Below are 22,083 nucleotides of genomic sequence, written 5' to 3'. Positions count from 1 at the left end.
AGGAAAACCCTGGACAATTTGGGAGGGACACACTCATCTACAGCTGTTTTGATAGTCTGTGACAGCCCTAGTGTAATCATGCAGACCCTCAGAGGAGTCCTTGAACACCACCCAATCCACTGATTCATAGAAGTCCTGTAACTGTTCTTCAGCCCCTGTGACCATCTCCTAGCCGTCCTGATCTCTGGAGTCTCATGTTTTAGGCTTTCTTGGTCTGTATGAAGGCAGAAGGAGCACAGCCAAGTGATCTGATTTGCCAAAATGTGGTATCAGGAAAGAACGGTAGACCTTCCTTATCCTGGTGTAGTAGTGACTGAATATGCCAAGATCTCTGGTGCAGCAAGTTACGTGCTGGTGCTTGTTGAGCAGTGTTTTCTTGAGACAGGCCAAGTTAAAGTCACCGATTATAATTTATAGAGCATTGGGGTGGGCTAACTCTTGTTTACTGACCCTATCAACCAGCTCTGCAAGTTCCTGTGCGTAATAAGCATCAGCAGGGATATAAACTCAGGTGAGAATCACTGATGAGAACTCTCAGGATAGACAGAAGGGTATGCATTAAATTGATATTTGCTCTAAGGTAGCAGAGCTAAAAGGATCACTGAAACCCTGCATCAGGATCAAAGTGCAGAGGGAAGGTAGCCAGTATAAAGAGGTAAGATCAGGGTAGAGGGTGATAAGTAGTAATTAAGGGAAAGATGATGTGCAGATGAAACCAAATGGGAAAGGGGAAAAGAAGGGTAGGTCAAAGGAGAAGAAACCACTCAAGGTCTGCTGCCAATCCTGGGCATTGTCATCCCAGATCTCCATGGTTTCCAGATGCTATAAAAACACAATCAGCCCTTTAACAGGCTGTATGAAGCAGTCAGCTTCATGATCAGGGAGAAGGATCCTCTGGAGGCCATCGTTTTCACTCCTCACTCCGCCGTTACAGCTCGGCTACCATTTTCATGTTGTGTTTGCCTCAACAGGAGAGAGAGAGTACACAAGATGCAACCATCAGGCTGCAGAACACAAAACCCAAAATTACCATGATTAAAGTGGAACAAAAGATGAACTTAATGTAGCAGTTGGGCACATTCACCTAGCCTTCTCAAGGCAGAAGAAGAGACCTTCATTATTATTTTCTCACATAGTGGTGCGACTTTTGGCATTAGTCTCTTCTAAGTTACAGCCAGCAAAAACACCAAAGAATCAATTTAACAAAACATCTTTGGATTCATAGACTCAAGAGTTATAGAGCATTAAAGCAGGTTGTTCAATCCATCTCATCATTGTGAACAACATAGCTGTCCAAATATCTTTTAAACACTGAGAAGGTGTTAGATGCACCGTGACAATCATCACTTCTCAGAGTTAAATTCCATCACCCATTCTCTTGCACATTTTCCCAGATGATCTAGATCTTGTTGTAACCTTAAGACAACCTTCTTCACCAATAAATATACAAATATTGTTACTTAGACTCTTTCAAATTATTTAGATGACAAAAGATAAAGGACAAAACATCAATCAATTCAGTGTACCACTGGTTTCAAATCTCCATTCTGAAAAGCAACCCTTCAAAAAGTCCTTGTCCAAAAGTATCAGATAAAAGGTAGCATTACATAATCCAGAGCAATTCCTACATTCAGTCAGAGGTGTGGCATTTAAATGTTACTTCATCATTCAATAATAAAAATGCTTAAAGTTGAAAAATTCTACTTACGTGCCCGAAAATACTTCAAGGGATAGTGTTGGATCCAGAATTCCATATGTCTGTATTTCTTCCACTTCATCAAAGTATGTTGTTTTTCTTCCCAAACCATCTAGCTCTGTGCATAAATCTATTTCAGGCAAACACCATTCCTGGAAGGTAAAAGTCAAATTTTTGAATGATCAAGATTTCTATTTGGAGGATTTAAAATTGGATCCCAAAAATCTTTTATTACTACTTCCTTCCAAATAATTGAATAAAATTCCAAATATGAAAACACAAAAAAGTGACCTTGTAACATCTGTTGCTTTTCTCTTTAATATTAAAAGCTTATTGATAAATAGGGTCAAATCCATACATTTCTTTCTAGATACACCAGTCTGCCTTCACTTTTAGATTTGAGGCAAGGATCTTCAAGTTTACTTTAGTCCAATCATTCCTTCCACTCCCATCTTTTTCCAATAATCATTAGCTGAAAACAAATAAACTAATACACTTAAATTTTCTTGTACCAACTATTTGTATTGCCCGTTCAAACACTAACAATGGTCTCGTATTCTTCTCCTTTCCCCCAAATTGTACAAAGCCTTTTAGCTCATTTTCTCTTGGGGGGGTGGGGGGAGGGGGGAGATTCAATGTTAAGAACAAAGGCTTTTGTCAAGTTTTGACAATCCCTCATTTACAACTACATCAATTAACAATCCTAAAATCTTATAAATACACGATGCTGGAGGAAATGGAACCCATTATGTCCAGGACAGCTGAGAAAGGGGTCTCCAGATTATTCTCAGACACCATCTTCATCTCAGGTACTTTGTATCACTGCAGCTGGACCAAACAGACTTCTGTGATCCTGGTTTCTATCTCTACCATTTTTCCAGAAAGTGCATTCTACTCCAAGTCTCTCTTCCAATCTTCGTCTTTAGATTCAATTTGCACATTGCCTGGACCACATATTTTTGCTTTCTTAACAAGGTTGCTGAAAAACATTGCCAAGAGCCATGATACATTTCACATGGAGCTGAAGATCCAGCTGCGCTGGGTGGGTCACGTCTCCAGAATGGAGGACCATCGCCTTCCCAAGATCGTGTTCTATGGCGAGCTCTCCACTGGCCACCGTGACAGAGGTGCACCAAAGAAAAGGTACAAGGACTGCCTAAAGAAATCTCTTGGTGCCTGCCACATTGACCACCGCCAGTGGGCTGATAACGCCTCAAACCGTGCATCTTGGCGCCTCACAGTTCGGCGGGCAGCAACCTCCTTTGAAGAAGACCGCAGAGCCCACCTCACTGACAAAAGGCAAAGGAGGAAAAACCCAACACCCAACCTCAACCAACCAATTTTCCCCTGCAGCTGCTGCAACCGTGTCTGCCTGTCCCGTATCGGACTTGTCAGCCACAAACGAGCCTGCAGCTGACGTGGACTTTTACCCCCTCCATAAATCTTCGTCCGCGAAGCCAAGCCAAAGAAAAAAAAAGAGCCAAAGAAAGAAGAACACTCTCCTTATTGCTTCCTCAAAGAATTTAATCAGATTAGTCAGACATGTCTAACATTTACCCAATTACTTTCAGATAGCTATATGTAATATGTCTGCCAGCTTTTGAAGATATTACAGATATTCAAAAGATTCAGAGCAGACATTTTGTTCATTAAGTTTAGTGGAAATACGACTGCAAAAAATGCAGATCTGTTCAGACCATTGATTTTTACTTTCTGAACTCATTCTTTCATTCATTAGATTCAGTTTTCATTTTTCTTAAATTAGTTTCCTTCTGCCCTTCTTCAACAATTTTTAATTATTTTATTCTATTTCTTTCTACCTACATCTGCAAACCTTAATAAACATCAGGTTAATTTAATTCTTCTTCTATTTTATTTTCCTTTCATTTGGTTATGCTCTAAAAATCCCATCATTTTTGACTCTAGGCCTAATTCTCACTGAACAGATGAGTCAAGCAAGAGAAATCTCCCAATTATCTTAGGCGGGTGAGGAGTGGAGGGGGGACCGGCAGCGCGAGTCGGGCAGGCAAGGAGTGGGGGAGACTGACAGCGTGAGTCAGGCGGGCGAAGGGGGGAGACTGGCAATGCAAGTTGGGTGAGCGAGGGGGGTTGGGAGACTGCAGCGTGACTGGAAGGGGGTGGGGGTAGATACAGCAGCACAATTCAGGTTGTATTAAATCTTGCTTTCCGAAATCCAGAAAAATCCGAAATTTGGAACACACTGTCCCCCAAGGGTTCCGGATAAAGGATTGTGTACCTGTAATTGGACCCAGTTTATTTCACAAATATGCTTTTATTTGATAATAACAAAATATTGTATTATTTTGTATCCTATATTTATTTTTAATTGTTCAAATGTGATTAAAATTCCTCCATCATAACAATCTTTTATATTTCTAATCCCTTAGAAAGCCAAATATTCAAAAGTTAATTATTCATTGGAAGTGGGATAAATCTGTTTTGATTCAAAGACATTTTAGATAACAGTATTCCTCACACTCATTTCAGTATTTACTTTATTCCTTATATTAATCAAATGCTTCAACAGTAGTTTCCCTGTCACCAGATATTAATCTTGGTTCCCATTTATATATAAAATCTTCTGGCATCCTCCCTCCTATCTTTTCCATCTCTATCTTAATCCATGCTGGTTTCTCTCCCTCTTCAAAAAAAAAGATAAATCTCATTTGTGTTGCCTTATAATAATTTTTTTAATTTGGAAGTTGTAGACCTCCTAATTCAAATTTCCATGTTAATTTTTCTAAAGAAACCCTCAAAATGTTCTTGCATATTTAATTAATTCCTGAAAAATTGTGGTAAGGATATAGGCAGAAATTTATCTCAGTACTGACTATGCATGACTCCTTTAATATGGCACTGAAGTGTCAGCAAAGAGTAAATTTGCTGAACTTTAAATTGAAGATTATTGCAATAATACATTATTGCAAAAGGGAACTCAAAAGGAGGGAATTCATAGATCTAGAGAGATGGGAAACAGATTTAAATATTATCATTGTTGGGGAGAAAAATTGGTCAGAACTATGTCAAGATAGTATGACAAATACAATAAATGTTAGATTATAGATTGGTTCAGTATAATTTTTTTGTACATCAATTATATCTTGCCCCACAAAAATTAAATAAATTGATATCAGATCTTTCAGATCAATGTTTTAGATGTAGCCAAGAGATTGGTACTGTTTTTAAACATTCAACATGGTCATGTCCAAAATTTTGGATAGAGATAGGAACTTTTTTTGGAACAAGCCACAGGAATTAAATTTCCACAGGATCCAATGTTGTTTTTACTGGGAAATATTTCAGGGATAAGACCAAAATTGAAACTGAATTAATATCCAAAAGAAATTGTAAAAATTGTATTAGCAGTTGCAAGAAAATGTACAGTAATGACATGGAAAATCTGATTCTCATTTAGGCTTGGAAAGATAGCACGTGGAAATTTATATCCATATAAGAAATAAATGTGATGATACATTTTTGAAAATTTGTTGCCCAAATTTACATATTGTAGGTATAAATGGCTTTGCCTAAACCTTGTGAACCTCGTTAATTCCTTCAAATAAATAATGAAATAAAACTGAAAAGGTTAGAATGGAGTAAAAGGCGGTGATCCCTTGACAACCAGGTCTGATCTTTTTTTCTTTCTTTAATATTTGTATTCTTCATTCTGTCTTTCTTCTATCCTTCTGGAGTTATTATTTGGTGGGGTATTTTGGGTGAATTTTATAAAATGTATAATGGAATTGATATTACAATACGATTATTATATTTTGATATATATAACCATATAACTGTTTACGGCGTGGAACCCTCCAACACCTCACATCCATGTACACAACCAACCTTCTCTTAAATGACAGAAGGGACCCTGCCGCAACTATCTCTTTTGGAAGATCATTCCATTCTGCCACCACTCTCTGAGTGAAAAAGCATCCTTTAATATTTCACCTAAAGTTTTGCCCCTTTACCCTTAACATGAATGGAAAATTTAAATATTCAGAAAAATGCTGGAGGAATTCACCCTGTCTAGCAGTGTCCATAGGAGGTAAAGATATCCTAATGTTTCAAGCCTGAGCCCTTCTTCAAGCCTGCCTGCTTTTTACTCTTACCTTGAAGAAGGTAACATTAGTTATTTATCTTCACCTCCTAAGGACGCCGCAAGAACTGCTGAGTTATTTCAGCATTTCCTGTGTTTTTACCCTGTGGAACAAGACTAGTCACTGGCAGCCATTGAGAAAAGGCCCCCTTTGTTCCCACTGGCTTTGGTCAGCCAATCATTTATCCATGCTGGCATCTTTCTAGTTATACCATGAGCTTCTATCTTGTTTAGCAGCCTCATGTGGAACAACCTTGTCAAGGGCCTTCTGAAAAATCTAAGAAAACAACCTCCACTGACTCTCGTCTGTCCATCCTGCTTGTTACTTCCTCGAAGAATTCAACAAGCAAAACAAATTTTATTTAAATATAAGGTTATTTTAATTAATCTGCCATCATCATACATTCACGCCCATTTCACAAGAGACTTTTTAAAATGATAGAATGTAATTGAATTTAATTATTACACCTCAGAATTTATGGCTCTTCAGAGTAGTTATCTACAATATTTAAAATTAAAGCAGGTCTCAGGCTTCACAGTGTCCAAATCCTAAATGTGCTGTTAGAACCTCACTGCCAAATCGTTGAAGAACGTGTTTGCTTCTTTTTCTTCCTCCATCAAGAGTGCACTTTTTTCTCATTACTTCAAGCTGCAGGTAATTTAATAAAGGAAAGACAGGCACCAAAATGAAAGACTAAACATGGGGACATGAAAATCTACATTTTCTGTTCAGATACCCTTTGGAAAATACAGCTATCAATCATTGATTACTTTTTGATGAAATAATTATGCAGCATTAAATAATTATGAAGACTACTTACCTTAACTATTCTTCTTATTGATCCAATAATAAATTCATTCAGAGGAGATGGAGATGTATTGTTAGAACTGTCTTCATCTATATTTCCCCAAATGTCTTCTAGCTCCACCACACCTTCCTCCAATGCAACTTTACCACCTTCAAAGTTTGGTTTTTCATAAAGCAGCCAACTATTTGCAAAAACATTGGAATTAATTTGGAATTTACTACTAATGCTGTGGACACAAATCACAATAATAAATCTACTTGTATTTTGTTGAACTTTATTTCTATTTGGTCTGGATGTTATTTCTAGTCTACATAAAATTTGTCTTTGGAAATTAGGAGAGGAAGCATATTCATACTTTGCCATGAAATTTAAATATATTGAGAAACATGAAAATATTTCAAGAAATTTGAAGATCAGAACAATGATTGTCTATTTCTCTGTGTGGATTGTTAACAACATCTGCAGGTAGACCTTCTCATACATCCTTGGGGGATGCTTCATGGCATGATAAAACAGCTGCAGAGGTGGTAAATACAGATCAGAATCGCTGACTTCCCTTCTCTCCATCGTCCCTATCTACACCTACTGGTGCCTCAGAAAGGCAGCTAACATTCTGAAGCATCCACCATTCACTGGCCCCAGCCTTTTCTCCCATCAGGGAGAAGTTTCAAGTGTGTGAAGTTGTGCAGCAACCAGTTCAAAGACAGTTTCCTCCCTGCAGCCATCAGGCTCCTGAAGAAACCTCAACAGTGATCTTATGCTATCCTTGCTGAATATTAATTGATATTTTCACTTAAACATTGCTCATAAATGTGTTCAAGCTCTTTTACTGTGCACTGAGTTCATTTGCTGGACTGCTGCAAAACCTCTTGCTTTTTTAATGTAACAAAGGACAATGTGACAATAAACATCAAACTTGCCTGACTTGCTGAGTACTTCCAGCTTCTCGTGTTTGCTCCCTCTTCAACTCACCCCTTTGTTTAGTCCTTCTCTATCCCCTTCTCCTTCAACTCTAATTTGCAAAATAGAAACACATCTTACCAGCCTCTGACTATTCTAATCGAAATTTCAGAGGGCAGCTTCAAGTATGTAGCATCCTGAACATCATGAAAGAATTCAAAAGCTTCTCCTCCAAGTTTGGGTTGACTATAAATGACCATCTGAAAAACATTAATAAGCGTTTAAACACCTTGCCTTGAACTTCAATAACTACTTAAAGATCAAGGTACATTTCCTACCTTTCCAGGTCGAGAATTTAATCTTAAATTTTCATTTTCTGCCATCTGTTTAAAAAAAAGGTTAAAATTGTTAGATTCATTGCTGTTCACAAAAATAATAATAGATTAATATTACTGTGTAGCGGTACGCCTGGAGGGAGTAAACAAAACCAGCACTAACAGCTCCTGTCTTGCTAGACACAACGGGGTCACCAATGTGATGGATGATATTTGCGCTCATACACCATCATATTGAAATAAGGAGAACACACCTTAAGTTGTCAGCCAGTGAAGAGAGAAGCTTGATACAAACACACAACATGTGACCTGGCATCATGACATTTGAAGTGCTAACGACCTCATGACATAGTGACATTAAGTAGGCCAGGGTTTCTCAGAAGACCAGGCTTCTCAGTAGATCTACGGGAGCTGCTGAGTCACTATGCCTCATGGCTGTAGTGGCAAGTTGCCAGTAGATAGGAGGCTGTTGTGTCTAGCTGTCACAAGACAGGAGCTGTTAGTGCTGGTTCTGCCCCCCTCTCTCTCTCTCTCTCTCTCTCTCTCTCTCTCACACCACCCCCCCCTCTCCAAGTGTACCGCTATAATGCAGAGAAATTTCTTTAGCCTGAGAGTGGTGAACCACTGGAATTTGCTGCCATGGACAGCTGTGGAGGCCAGGTCATTGGATGCATTTAAGGCAAAGATCAATAGGTTTCTGAACAGTCAGGGTATCAAAGCTTACGGAGAGAAGGCAAGGGAGTGGGGCTGAGTGGGACAATGGATCATGACAGAATAGGGGAGCAAACTCAACAGGCTGAATGTCCTACTTCTGTTCTGATATCTTAAGATCTATTGAACATTGGAATTACATTCAGTTATCTGAACCTCTGCTATTTTTTAAAAATAATATAACAGTACAGAACAGGCCAGTTCGACCCTACTAGTCCATGCCGTAGCAAATCCCCACCCTCCTAGTCCCACTGACCAGCACCCAGTCCATACCCCTCTAGTCCCCTCCTATCCATGTAACGATCCAGTCTTTCCTTAAATGTAACCAATGATCCCGCCTCGACCATGTCTGCCGGAAGCTCATTCCACATCCCCACCACCCTCTACGTAAAGAAATTTCCCCTCATGTTCCCCTTATAATATTCCCTCTTCAATCTTAAACCATGTCCTCTAGTTTGAATCTCCCCCTTTCTTAATTGAAAAAGCCTATCCACATTTACTCTGTCTGTCCCTTTTAAAATCTTAAACACCTCCATCAAGTCCCCTCTCAATCTTCTACGCTCCAGAGAAAAAAGCCCCAGTCTGCACAACCTTTCCCTGTAACTCAGACCCTGAAATCCTGTCAACATTCTCGTGAACCTTCCATGCACTCTCTCTATTTTGTTTATATCTTTCCTATAATTTGGTGACCAAAACTGTACACAATACTCCAAATTTGGCCTCACCAATGCCTTGTACAATTTCATCATAACCTCCCTACTCTTGAATTCAATACTCCGATTTATGAAGGCCAACATTCCAAATGCCTTCTTCACCACACATCTACCTGAGTATCAGCCTTGAGGGTACTATTTACCATAACTCCTAAATCCCTTTGTTGCTCTGCACTCCTCAATTGTCTACCATTCAATGTATATGACCTATTTAAATCATTCACACAAAGTGAACATCACTAGCAAGGTCAGTATTTATCATAATTATAAAGCTGGCATACTAGATGACTGCGCTCTAAAAGCCTTTTATTTTTGCCCATTATCATATATCCACTAGACACACCGTTCCTGTTACCTGACCAAGATGGTCATCCTTTCAGGCTATTTGATCATAGACATGAGTGCTAAGTATTAATCCTGAATTTACATCGGATCATTGAAAAATAATAACTACAATTTCACCAAGCAAGCAATGAACAGAAATTCTATTCAACTTCGAATCTGTTTCCATGGCCACTGAGGATCTCAAAATGTCCGATAGTGACCAGGCAAATTTGTCATTCTAACCCCCTCTCCATGAACAAAATCATTCTCAACAATGAACATTTTATGCTTTTCTGGTATATAGTAAGTTGTCTTCTCATTCTCCAAAACCAAGTCAATAGCTAATGGGCACTAAAAGCATAAAGTTTAACTTCAAATTTAAAACTTTAACTATAATTCTGACAAATAATAAAGAAGGTTGAAGAAAGGAATGGCAGATATTTCTAACAAAGCCTTTTAAATGAAAAAGAGGCCACATAAATAGATGTAAATAGTAGAGCATCAGTCAGAAAATGCCTTAAGCACAAAAAGTATTGTTGGGATAAACCAATTCTACATTTTTTTCTTTCATCCATGTTCTTGTCTAAGAATCTCTTAAATGCCCCTGATGTTTTAGCCTCCATCACCACCCTTGCCATGGCATCCCAGGCCTCCACAACTTACCCCCGAGGTCTGCCCTAAACTTTCTTCCCTTCACTCTGTTAAAGGTAAAGACACTGCCTGGAATTTGTGAACAGCTATGTTCAACACTAAGCACAAAGGAAGATCCTATCAACAATCTTTGCATCACAGATTTCCTATATCCCCCAGTTGATGTCTTGAAAGGAATAAAGGATCTGTAGCATCCAGAAAATCAAATACAATAGAGAAATCCTACCATGAACCTCCACCACCTAAAATGACAGAAGGAGAAGAAAACGAAGTGAACTGACTCAGTATATAAAAGTAAAAGATAAAAATTTCTTGTTTATTTTATTAAGTGACAACATTGTTTAACGGATTTAATGTATCTTATAGATTGAACTTTGAATAAATGGGAAGGGGGGAGAGGGAGGGAGGGGGGGAAAGGGGAGAAAATGACACTGTATATATTCAAGAGAAAAATGTCTATGTATTTTGGTCAGTATGGTTTATTGTGTGAAAAATAAAAAAAATTATAAAAAATAGAAAGACTGAACGTTGGGAAATTCTCAACAACAAGTCAGCGAGAAAAATGTTCTAAACTTTCAAAGCAACTTCTTAAAACCATTTGCTGAGAAGCAAAACTGATACTTAATAATAATTTATTAAATAAAATAATTTAAAGAAATATAAAGATTTACCGTATTTGATGGCATACAAGAGCCCCCCCCCCCCCCCCCCCCGCCAATTTCAGCAACAAAAATGTTAAGAATTTGTTTTAAGTGTATTTACAGGTAAACATTTAATGTTATTGAAATATGTGGCTACAATTTTGCAGAAAAATACTTGGACCAAACATTCAACTAAGACAACAGGAAAAATCTTTCGAACAAGAGAAAACAAAACCAGCTTAGCTATAGCAGAAAATATTTTATAAAAACTGCAGCAGTCAATCCCCGCACTGGTCCCGCCTACTGTTCTCTCCCAGCGGCCCACCGTCGGTCCCCGTGCTGGTCCCGCTGCCTGCTCTCTCCTGGGGGTGGGGAGAAAGAGCAGGGCAGTGGGACCAGTGCGGGGACTGACTGCAGGCCACCAGGGGAGTCTCTCAACAGCCTGCCACCAGCCCCTACATTGATCACACCGCCTCGCTTCCCCCCCCCCCCCCCGATAGCCCACCCCCAGCCAACAATTGATGGCAGTGATACTAGCGAGCCACACAGTGCCAATGATCTCTGTCGGCGTTACTCACCATTTTCACCCTAATTTCAACTTCACATAAAACCCAGAGGATATTTTTGAGCCTTTTTGAGAGAAAAAGTGGGCCTATTATATGCCATCGAATACGATGAAAATTACGAAATTTTGAAAAGATTATTCCAAATGAGACTTTTCATAACCAGGAAGTTATTACCACACCAGAGCATACAATTAAATCCCTTTGGAACTTATGATCTTCAATTATTTGACATTTACTCCCACTTTTCCACATGACTGCCACTCTTCAGTCCCTCTTATACGCTCAGACCCACTTCATTCTTGATTCTCTGATTCAAGCTATAAGATCCAGCTCCTTTTAACCATTTTCTGCAGTAAAAAACAAAGGCGAAGCAGATCGCCTGTGGGGTTTTTGGAGAGTAGACTCAACCCATCAGTGAGGGCCAATTAATGCTTTGAATGGACCAAGTCTCAACTCAGATATAGGTGGAAGCAAAGTAACTTCCTGCTCTAGAGCCAAAATGTTATGCACTTACTCTCCACCTGCTCAAGAATAATAGTGAACAGGTAATCAAGGACTCAAATTTCTCTCAACAGGAGTCGCAATACGGCACAATGCAAAATAAATTTTGTCAGTAGCTTAAATTGATTGTTGCTCTAGATTCTAGTATTTGTACAAGTCAACCACACTTGAACTTTATCCATTTAAAAAAGCTTTGTACATTCAGGGACTTTACACCAAAAAGTATGATCTCATCATCAATGATTTTGGAAAGACTTCTGAGAGAACTTTAAAGAGCAACGGGGAAGATCACTGACAGCAACTACAATTCGCACTTCACGAAGAACATCCACACAAGAAGTTGCATACACAGCAAATGACATCAGTTTTGCTGCAACCGTAGGCTTAAAAACTTGCTTTCATTTGCACTATTTCCCCACAATATATTTCACAATGGCAAATGAATATTGTAAAATACTATAGCATTGTAGTTCCCAAACATAAAACGGATATCATTGAGCAGATTTTTTTTTAAGCTTATCACTTTAAAGCAAATCATTATTGCAAATGAATTCTCATTTAGAATGTCAGTATAATCCAAATAAACTTACCCCAACTTCTAGTAGATTTGGCATTACAGACTTAGAAGTGAACAAGTCAACACTGAATAAACTCGAGGGATTCTGATCACCATGCAGGAAGTCCTGCCCCTGGGGCGTGGGTTCATTGACCAATGCATTAGTGTTCGCATGATCCCCAAAATTTGTATCAATTTCCAAGAGGTTTGGTTTAAATTTCGGGATGGTTAAACCATTTTCTGAATGATTTTTTGATGCAGACACAACCGAATGACTTTCATTTTTAGAGGTATCAGATTTCAAACATTTGTCAGTTTTATCTGGCAACTGAGCCTCTGAGGAGATTGGATTTAACACATCAAATTTAGCTCCATCACCAACCTCATCTTTGAGCAATGATGAATAGAGATCAGTGGACTCCACCTCAGGTCCTGCTAATAATTGGGATGATTGTTCCAGTGTCTTGCCAGTCTCTAAACGCGATCTTTTGCTGTCAGAGGCAGAAGAAAGGTCATCTTGTGTGTGATTGTACTTTTGAAAATGAGGCTTTTTACCAGCCAGAGATTTAAACAGCAAGCTTTGCTCAGCCGATACACGTTTAATTACTTTTGATTTTGTTTCAATTTGTTGCATTTTGAGGAGACTGGAGGGTGCTTCTGTCTTTCGACTGCTGTTTTTCAACAAACCAAATTTGAATGAACTTGGATCAAATTTTTTCTCCTTTTTTGGTGATATTTGATCTTCCTGGATTGGTGGCAGAGCAAATGGTGGTGCAGAAGGCACTTTAGGAGCCCGCTGTCTCTTGGGTGGTAAATGAATAGGATTCCCACATTTACGAATTGCTTCTGTAAAGCTATCCATATCAGAAGAGCTATCCAGGCTGCCTCCTTCATTGAAGGAGACACTCATTTCCCTGTCTTGCAGGAATTTTGAGGTGGTTGGTTCTATACATTTGGTAATCCCAGTTGCTGTTGAATCCAGGTCTAGGATTGCTTCATTTATACTTGTATCATTAATGACAAAAGTCTCATTTACAATAACGTTGCTTGGTTGTGATTCCTCTGTATCTTGTACAGACATAAACCTTTTATTTGTTGGTGCACCTGGCTCTGTTTTCCGTACATCTGAACCAGTTGCTCGGAATAAATTTCTTGCAGTCGTCTCTAAACTCAGAGCTGACATTTCACTCTTCTGTTCCATCTCCTGCTGTTGCACTTTGGGCGTGCTTGATAAGAGGGGCAAGTCAAACTTGCTTGTCGACACCTCTGAACCACTGTTTTTCTTCTTTGAAAAAGCCATTGCAGAAGAGGCCAGATTCAGGTTGGAATCTACAGCTCCCATCACCTGCATACTCTGGGAAGAGACTGTCTCACTTGCATCAAACCCTCTGTTTTCTAATAGAGATGGGTTTTGCTCCAGTGGCCATTTTGTTTGAGTGGAGTCAAATACTGTGCCATCACCACATTTGACTGGGACAGGCTTTTCAATGACAGGCACCATCATAGATGCTTGCAAACGAACAGATGCATCATTTTCTTCACTTTCTCCAAACGGCAAGTTGACTGTCCCTTGTTTAAAAGAGATGTCACTTTCAGCACTGGTTATCATAGTTGACTCTTCTACACGTTGAGGTGATACGTTCTTTATATTATTTTCATTTTGGTCTGCCTGTGTGGAAACAAACTCTGCAGACAAAGCATCATCAGCTGTGGCTCTTTCTGAGCTTCCCTGCTGCTCAATCACAGGGTTTAAATTCATGCTATTTTCCATTTCCGACACAGTGCTTTTAAAAGTTTGTCTCAACTCAGGAGATGCATTCTTTTCTTTGCAGTTGTAAATTTCTTCATGAGAACAATCCACAGATTCTCCTTTACTATCGTTAACCTCCACAGTTTCAAAAGCTTGTTGATTTTTAGTGTTTTTTGTCTCTCTTATTTCAGAACCGTTATTTTGGAGTGTAGGAGTGTCCCCTTGGAACGGCAGAGCAACCTCCAAAGTTACTTCCTTGGTCGTTGACTCGGTGTCACCAACAGTATTTGCGGAGGTATTATCAGTCTCAATTTTAGGTTCTTGATCACCCACATGCACTGTGCTGTTTATTTCTTTTACATTCACATTCCCTGTCAAAATTTCTGTACCTGATTTTTGTTCATTAAAACAGCTTGCCTCATTCTGTGTTTCAGATATTTCAACACAGTGAGGTAATTCATCCTTTATCACAGCTTTTCCGGGCTGTGTCTGTGCAGAATTTAGCAATGCCTCCCTAGCACCATCAGTGGCTAAAGCTTCACTGTATGGCATTGCACTCTTTTCTATTTCCGATACAGTGCTTTCAAATACTTGTGCCCCTTGAGGCTGTACATTCTTTGTTTCTAAGTTGTTAATTTGCTCATTAGAACAATTTGCAGATGCTTCATTAATAATTACGGCCTCCATGGTTTGAAACACTCGTATGCTTTTGAGGGACATTTTCTCATTTACTTCAGAACCATCATTTTGGAGCATGGACACGTTCAGCTGTAAAGGCAGGGCAGATCCCAGTGATGCTTTATTAGATCCTGATCCAGCGTCACTAATAATATTTGCAGAGACATCAGCACTAATTTCAGATGTTTGCTCACACAAAGATGAAGAAAGACTTGTTTCTTTCACCCTGTGTCCAGAGTTCATTGGGCCTACTTGCAAAGGTATTTGTGGCAAACCTACTTGAGCAGTTAAGGCACCTTCAGTTGCTGATGTATCCAAGCATTCCTGGTGCCCGATAACACAGCTGGTATTGGTGTCAGATTTAGTACTTCCAAATATTGGTTCGGGCTGAGGAGAGGAGGCCTTTGCCTTGGAGCCACTAATATGCAACACAGGTGAACCCTGATGTGCAAACTTACCTATGCCAATACTTGTATCAGTTGACCTCTCATCATCAGTTTTTACTTGGCCTTTTTGCTCAATCTCAGGCACAGTTTTAGAAACCTGTGAACTCTGAGGCAAAGCTGCATCCTCCACTGGTTGGAACTTTAGTGGACTTTGCTGTGCGGGTATTTCGCCTGCTACATTACTTGACCTCCCCCCTTGGATATGATCATGGTTTGCCTTCTCACCCTGAGCAGGCAATACAGTTGCAAGTGCTTCTACAATCTGAGGTAATGCTGGGTCATTGGCTGCAAGAACTTGATCTTCTACCTCAGATTTATTTTGGTGACCAAGCTCTGGATTGTGTTCAGTCATGATGGTTTTATTCCCATTAATATTCTTTGCAGAGGTTTCTTCCTTGTTTTCAGATATCAATATATTTGGAAGCAATGCAACTTTTTCATTTTGCAATTCAGCTCCAGGAAAAGGTACTGCTGGAGCAAGAGGACATGCTGCTGTGTCCAGAGGTTCCACTTGCTTTTTAATACTTTTTGAGGTGACACCCTTCTCAATTTCAGCAAAACATCTTCCCGAAGTTTGTGTATCAACAAAAGACTGGCTTTTCAAGTCACTCTGTCCATTCAATGATAAAGACACTGCCTCAGTTGAGCAATTTTCTTCTGATCTACTGGTGTCCACATCAACAAAGGGTTTTAAAGATGCATTTTCAACACAGACACCTGTAGTCCTCCCTCCTTCATTTCTGTGCACTTCTGCAAAAATACGGTGTGATTCATCAGCTTTTACTTGGGAAATTTCATCAGCTTTGCGTCTCGTGGCTACACTTACATCAGAAGCTGCTCCAACTTTTTTGGTAGTGTTCTGCTGCCTTTTTCCAATTATGGTTAAATTTCCATCTGCTTGCCTGGCAGATTTGTTTTGTATTTGAATTTTTAGACTCCCAACACAAGTTTTGTTCACGTTAGAGGCCAAAGGTAGGTCTTTGGTAGTAAAGAAGTCAACTTGGTGATGACTTGTAGCATTCAGTTTTTTCGGTAACGTTATCCGAATGGTCTCTTCTTCCTCAGTTTGGATTTCAGTGCAGCACTTCAGCTGGTGTGAAGGGCTAATCTGGTCATTGAATTCACCTTCCTTTTCAATTGATGGGCTGTCAAGGGAAATACAGAAAAGTCAAAAGTAGCTTGCTCAATATTCTTGTAAAAATTCTACAGGGATTCATTATCATCCAAAGAACCTTTTTCCTTGGAGTTGAAGGAATGAACCCCCCCACCCCAGGGAAAAATGGATCTACTGCCTTATTTTCAAAAGGTAAGAAACAATCACTCTGCAGCCTAATTCAAAATTTTAAAAAGGATCATCCCCATGGTTTGGCAGCCATGCTAATTTATGTTAATTATGGCCATCAGCGAGTGTATTGCTCTGGACGGGTTCGCAACCTGTGAAACAAAAGTTAGAAAATGAATGTTATCTTCCTGTAGGTGGAAACATGGAGCAAACAGTGGCAAAACTTGCTCCTAGCCCCGGCCGTCTGTTGCCCCACCCGCCCCCATCTAACTCCAGATGCGCCAGCAGGGGTGCCGTGCTGCCGAGTCCAGAGTTCACCTGAGTGCTACACGGGCTGGCAGCGAGAAGCAGGCGGTGGCAGCTCAATGCAGGAGCAATGGCAGTCTTCCTTATCCTTAATCCCCCATGCAACTGGAACTGCTCTGCTAGAGCCAGGGATACGCAGAGCAGTTCCAGCTGCACGGGGGGGGTCATGGGTAAGGAAGACGGCCATTGCTCTTAATTGTGAGCAGCCACTCCTGAGGTAAGTATGCTAGTTATTTTTTTCTTTTTCTCCTTTATAAATTTCTGAATATATTTTCTCAACTTCTGGGTGTCACTGAACATGATGGAGCCAACAATATGCTTTTATAATGTACAGAAAAACCCTGACCTAATAGTTTGCTATCCTCTATTCAAAAATCCTGATAGTTCAGCATCTGTCTCATCAAGTAACAATTCCCATGCTCACCACCTCCTTACTCTCACAATTTCCCTTCCCAGAGTCTCATCACTGGTCCTCACATTTTTCCACTCTCAAGAGTCTCACTGATCCTCATGCTCCCCCTGACCCCATAAATTATTTCATCAGTCCCAAAGCTGCTCCTCCCCTTTCTCGTCTCACCAGATCCCATGCTCTCCTACCTCCTCTGAAGCTCACCTGTCCCAATCCTGCCACACCCACCCCTCCCCGATTCTCACCAGATACCACATTCCACGGCCCCAATTTCAACACTCCTGAGAGTCAGTAGGTCACCAATTCCCATGTTGTTCCAAGATCTGTCCAGTTCCTAGTTCCTGAACTCCTCTGAAATGTCCCAAGTTCACAAAAATTAAAGTTATTACAATATTCAGTGTCGTTAACATCTCAGTCGCTGAGGTAGAAAGTTTCACTGGAGTTATTTCAAACAGGTTAACAAAATAACAGCCTCCTCCACCCAACGCCTTCAAATTAAACCCAGCGTCTTAAGTATTTTGAAGACCCATCACTGTAGTGGGATAACATCTCGCAACCCTGAAAACCTGTCAATCTGACACTATTAGTCCAGCTTGTGCTGGACAGTTTTAGTATAATCTCTACTGCCACCAACCCTAATCCAATCATCTCCATAAATCTAAACTTGCTTTATCTAAGTGCACAAATTATGGGAAAACAACTATTACCTGTATTGATAGTTGAGATAAGTTAACACATACTTAGGAGATGGACACAGAGTTAAAACGAGCAAAGATATGGACCCAAAACAGGTTACAGAAGAGGAGGAGCTTGCAGTCTTGAGGCAAATAAGGGTAGATAGAACCCCAGGGGCTGATAGGATGTTCCCTCAGACCTTGAGGAGGCAAGTGCAGAAATTATAGGGGCCCTCCCAAAGGTATTTAAATATGTCTTTAGCCACGGGTGAAATGATAGAAGATAGCTAATGTTGTTCTGTTATTTAAGAAAGGGTCCAAGAATAATCCAGGAAATGATAGGCCAAGGAACCTACCAATTCATACCAATTAGAGATAGTGAACATGGCTTTGTTTGTGGTAGGTCATTTCTAACAACTAATTAGAATTTTTAAGAGGTTATTAGGAAAGTCGATGAAGGAAAGGATGTGGATGACAAGGGGAGGTTTGTCAAGAAGGTTCAGTCACTCTATCTAGGACGAGGATTAAACATTTGCTTTTCAGGAGAGAAGCTACAGAGAAGCTTTTGGCACGTAAGTCTTTGTAAGTCGAAGAATTGAGTACAGGAGTTAGATTATTATGTTGAAGTTTTAGTCATTGGTGAGGTCAAAAATGGAGCATTAGGTCATCAAATAGCAAGAAATATGGAGGAGTCACGTGATGGAGTAGTGGCCGGTCAGGGAATTCCAGCTCTCTCCGGAAAAGTTACAAAAAAACGCACAAAACACAAAGGTACAAGAGTAAAAATTAAAGCAAAGTAAAAATAAAGGTGAGAAGAAAATGGCAGCGAAGAAAGAAAAGTCGAAAACAACGGGAAGAAGAGAAGAAGAAAGAACGTCGGAAGAAGAAGGTGAAGGCCTTACCTGTCCGAGGAGGCCCGCTGTGGAGAGAGAGGACCGCTCCCTCAGGTCAGTGGAGGTCCCGGGCTTGGGACTACAAAAATGGCTCGCGGAGCCGAATAAAAGTGCGCAACCGCACATGCGCGAGGAGTCGCGGATGCGCATGAAAGAAAACACACCGACGGGAGGGGGGGAACAGCTGCGGAGTCGACCTCCGCAGCTGAGAGAGACACCTGCAGCACAGCAGCAGATGCAGAACAGAGAAAATAACGACAACAAGAAAGAAGAGGGTAAAAAGAAAACAAGGAAACAACAGATGGTCAACCCAGAGGAAGAAGAAGAAGAACAGAAAGAAATGGAAGAGAAAGGCAAGACAATGGATGTATCTTTTTTTAAAGAATATATGGAATCAGTGAAAGAATGGCAATTACAAGAATTTAATGAGATAAGAAGAATTAAGAATGCAGAAGAAAAAATGAATAAAATAGAAATGGTCATATCAGAGGTAGGAAAAAGAGTGGATAATTTGGAAAATAGCAAGAAATATAGCAAAAAGATTGAAAGAATAGAGAAAATTTATAAGGATGTTGCCAGAGCTCCAGGAGTAGAGTTACAGGGAAAAGTTGAAGAAGTTACAACTTTATTCCCTGGAGCACCAGAGCATGAGACTCTGTAGTCTATAATATATAGTACAAGTGATACAAGCATAATTAGGGCACTCAGCCCATCAGGCTTACCCTGTCATTCTATTATGGCTAATCTACTTTCCTTTTCTTCCCTATTCTCCTTCCTTCTCCTCACAACTCCAATCCCTTTCCTAATCAACAACCTATGCACTCCTTGGCCAATATGGCCAAGAAGCAGAGATTTGAGAGCGACGATAGTGTAACAGCAAGCTAGCTTCTATTCCCCACCCCACCCCACCCCCCCCGCCCCGCCAGCTGAGGACGAGAAAAGAATTAGAGAACATGGGTCAACAGTGAAAGGTAAAATGTTTAAGGGGAGCCCAAGAGGGAACTTCTTCAGAGGTTGACAAGAGATTGTAGAATGAGTTGCCAATGGAAATGGTGGATATGGGGTTGATTTCAAAAGTTAAGAGAAATTGGATGGGAGGGCTATGGAGGGTCATGGTCCAGGTGCAGTTTGATGTGACTAGACTGAATAATAGTTCGGCATGATCTAGATGGGTCAAAGGGTCTATTTCGAAGCTGTAGTGTTTGTTTTATGGTTCTTAAAAGCACAAAGTATCTAACAAACTGAAAAGGTTTGCTGACACAAACAGAGACTTTTTTTGCCTGTTGGGTATTACAGTCATCAGTGCTGAAACCCTACCATTTCTCAAGTTATAATCAATGATTTGGATGAGGAGATCAAGTGTAATTTTTCCGAGTTAAACAAGAAAATCTGCACGCTGTGATTGTAATCTACATAAAAGTGCAGGTGGAACTCAGCAAGTCACAGAGCATTCTTTATGTAGCAAAAACAAAGATACATAACCAATGATTCAGGCCTGAGTAATGAGCAAAATGCAAGCAGGACTCAATAAAATGGTGGGGAGAGGAGCAGTGGGAACACAGGCAAGAGGTCAGGTGGAGTAGGGAGGACACAAGAGAAAAAAGTGAGAAGTGATAGGGGAGGGGATAGCTTTCTGAACAGAGAGAGAGAGAGAGAGAGATGGGAGAGGCCCAATAGAAACTAGGGAAGACTACGTTAATACCATCCGGTTGGAGAATGCCCAGGTGGAATATTAGGCACTGCTCCTCCAATTTACAGGTGGCCTTAGTTTGACAGTACCTAAGGCTATGGACAGGCATGTCAGCACAGGAGTGGGGCACAAAATTGAAATGGCTGGCCTCTATGAGATCCCTGCCACTGTTGCAGAGCGAGTGAAGGAGGTCAATGAAACAATCTCTCAATCTGCATCCAGTTCCCAATGCATAGGAGGCCACAATGGGAGCACCATGTGCAGTGGATGACCCCCACAGATTTGCATGTTTTGACAGTTTGAGGCCCCAAATGGTGGTGAGGGAGGAAGTGTGGGTGCAAGTGTAGTTCTTCCTGTGGTCACAGGGTAGGTAGGTACCAAGTGGGCGATTAGTGGGAAGGGATGAGTGGATGAGGGAGTCACGGAGGTAACAGTCAAGAGAAGGTGGCAAGATTGACTGAGCTAGGCTTTTCTCTTTGGAGTGACAAGAGGTAACTTAATAGAAATTATAAGATTATGAGGGTCTTATGTAGGTTGGATAGTCAGAATCTTTCTCCAGGGAAAACGATAGCAAATACTAGAGGACATCAGTTTAAGGCGAGTAGAGGAAAGTTTAGGGGATATGTCAGATGGTAGATTTTTTTAAAAACTCAGAGCATAGGGGCAGACTGGAATACATTGCCGGGGTAGAGGTGGAAGCTGCTTGATAGGGACATTCAAAAGACTCTTAGATAGACACATGGATGTAACAAAAGGTGGGTTATTGACATTAGGTAAGGAAAAATTAGATTGTTGTGGAGCAGGTTTCAATAGGTCAGCACAACATTGTGAGCTGAAGGGCCTATACTGTGTTGCATTGTTCTAAGGGACAAGTTGCTCCAATTATTTAAGACTGCATTTGGAATATTGTATACAGTCTGTTCACCACTTAAGGGAAAGGATGCACTTGTCCATGTGCATTCAAGGGATAGATTAATCATATTTATTTCTAGAAGGCAGGTTGCCGAACAAAACTATATTAAGGAGATGTAGTTTATGCTCTTGACTTAGATATCAGAGGTGATCTTGTAGACAGGCATTTTAAGGGGTGAAAATTTAAAGCAGAATGAGAGGCAAAGTTATACTGTTCGAGATATTCAGATGTTAAGCAGGAAAAACTACAGATGTTGTGATTGTAGTGGAATATACCAAAGTTCTGGGGAAATTCAGCAGGTCATACAGCATCTAGAGAAGGAAAGGGTAACCAGTATTTCAGGCCAGTGCCCTTCATCAAGGTATGAGCAGAAAGCAGATAGGTGTTTGAATAATAAAGTGGGGCAGGAGGAGTGGAGGGAGGAAGGAATACAGGCTAACAAGCAAGAAGTCATAGGTGGATATTGGTGAGAAGGTAGAAGAGAAAAATACAGGGGGAAGCTGGATTGGGCAACATGGTTTT

At 40.3% G+C, this 22,083-nt stretch overlaps 1 protein-coding gene across 4 annotated transcripts in view; it reads right to left on the bottom strand.

Annotated features, from left to right (window-relative positions):
• The window catches only part of LOC138737046 (uncharacterized), a 320,977-nt gene that overhangs the window by 81,320 nt on the left and 217,574 nt on the right, over positions 1–22,083 (bottom strand). For 3 of the 4 annotated variants that reach the window (XM_069887474.1, XM_069887477.1, XM_069887476.1), the window contains 5 exons: positions 12,555–16,539; positions 7,861–7,905; positions 7,664–7,782; positions 6,635–6,803; positions 1,709–1,848 (listed from right to left, as the gene is read on the bottom strand). In XM_069887474.1, coding sequence (XP_069743575.1) covers positions 1,709–1,848; positions 6,635–6,803; positions 7,664–7,782; positions 7,861–7,905; positions 12,555–16,539 — 4,458 coding nt within the window. The remainder of the gene's footprint in view (positions 1–1,708; positions 1,849–6,634; positions 6,804–7,663; positions 7,783–7,860; positions 7,906–12,554; positions 16,540–22,083) is intronic. The other variant, XM_069887475.1, reaches the window with a different exon arrangement.

This window comes from Narcine bancroftii, chromosome 6, assembly GCF_036971445.1.
Source record: "Narcine bancroftii isolate sNarBan1 chromosome 6, sNarBan1.hap1, whole genome shotgun sequence".
In the NCBI taxonomy this organism is placed as follows: Eukaryota; Metazoa; Chordata; class Chondrichthyes; order Torpediniformes; family Narcinidae; genus Narcine; species Narcine bancroftii.
The sequence above is the reverse complement of the archived record's forward strand: the minus strand, read 5'-3'. Positions and strand labels throughout refer to the sequence as shown.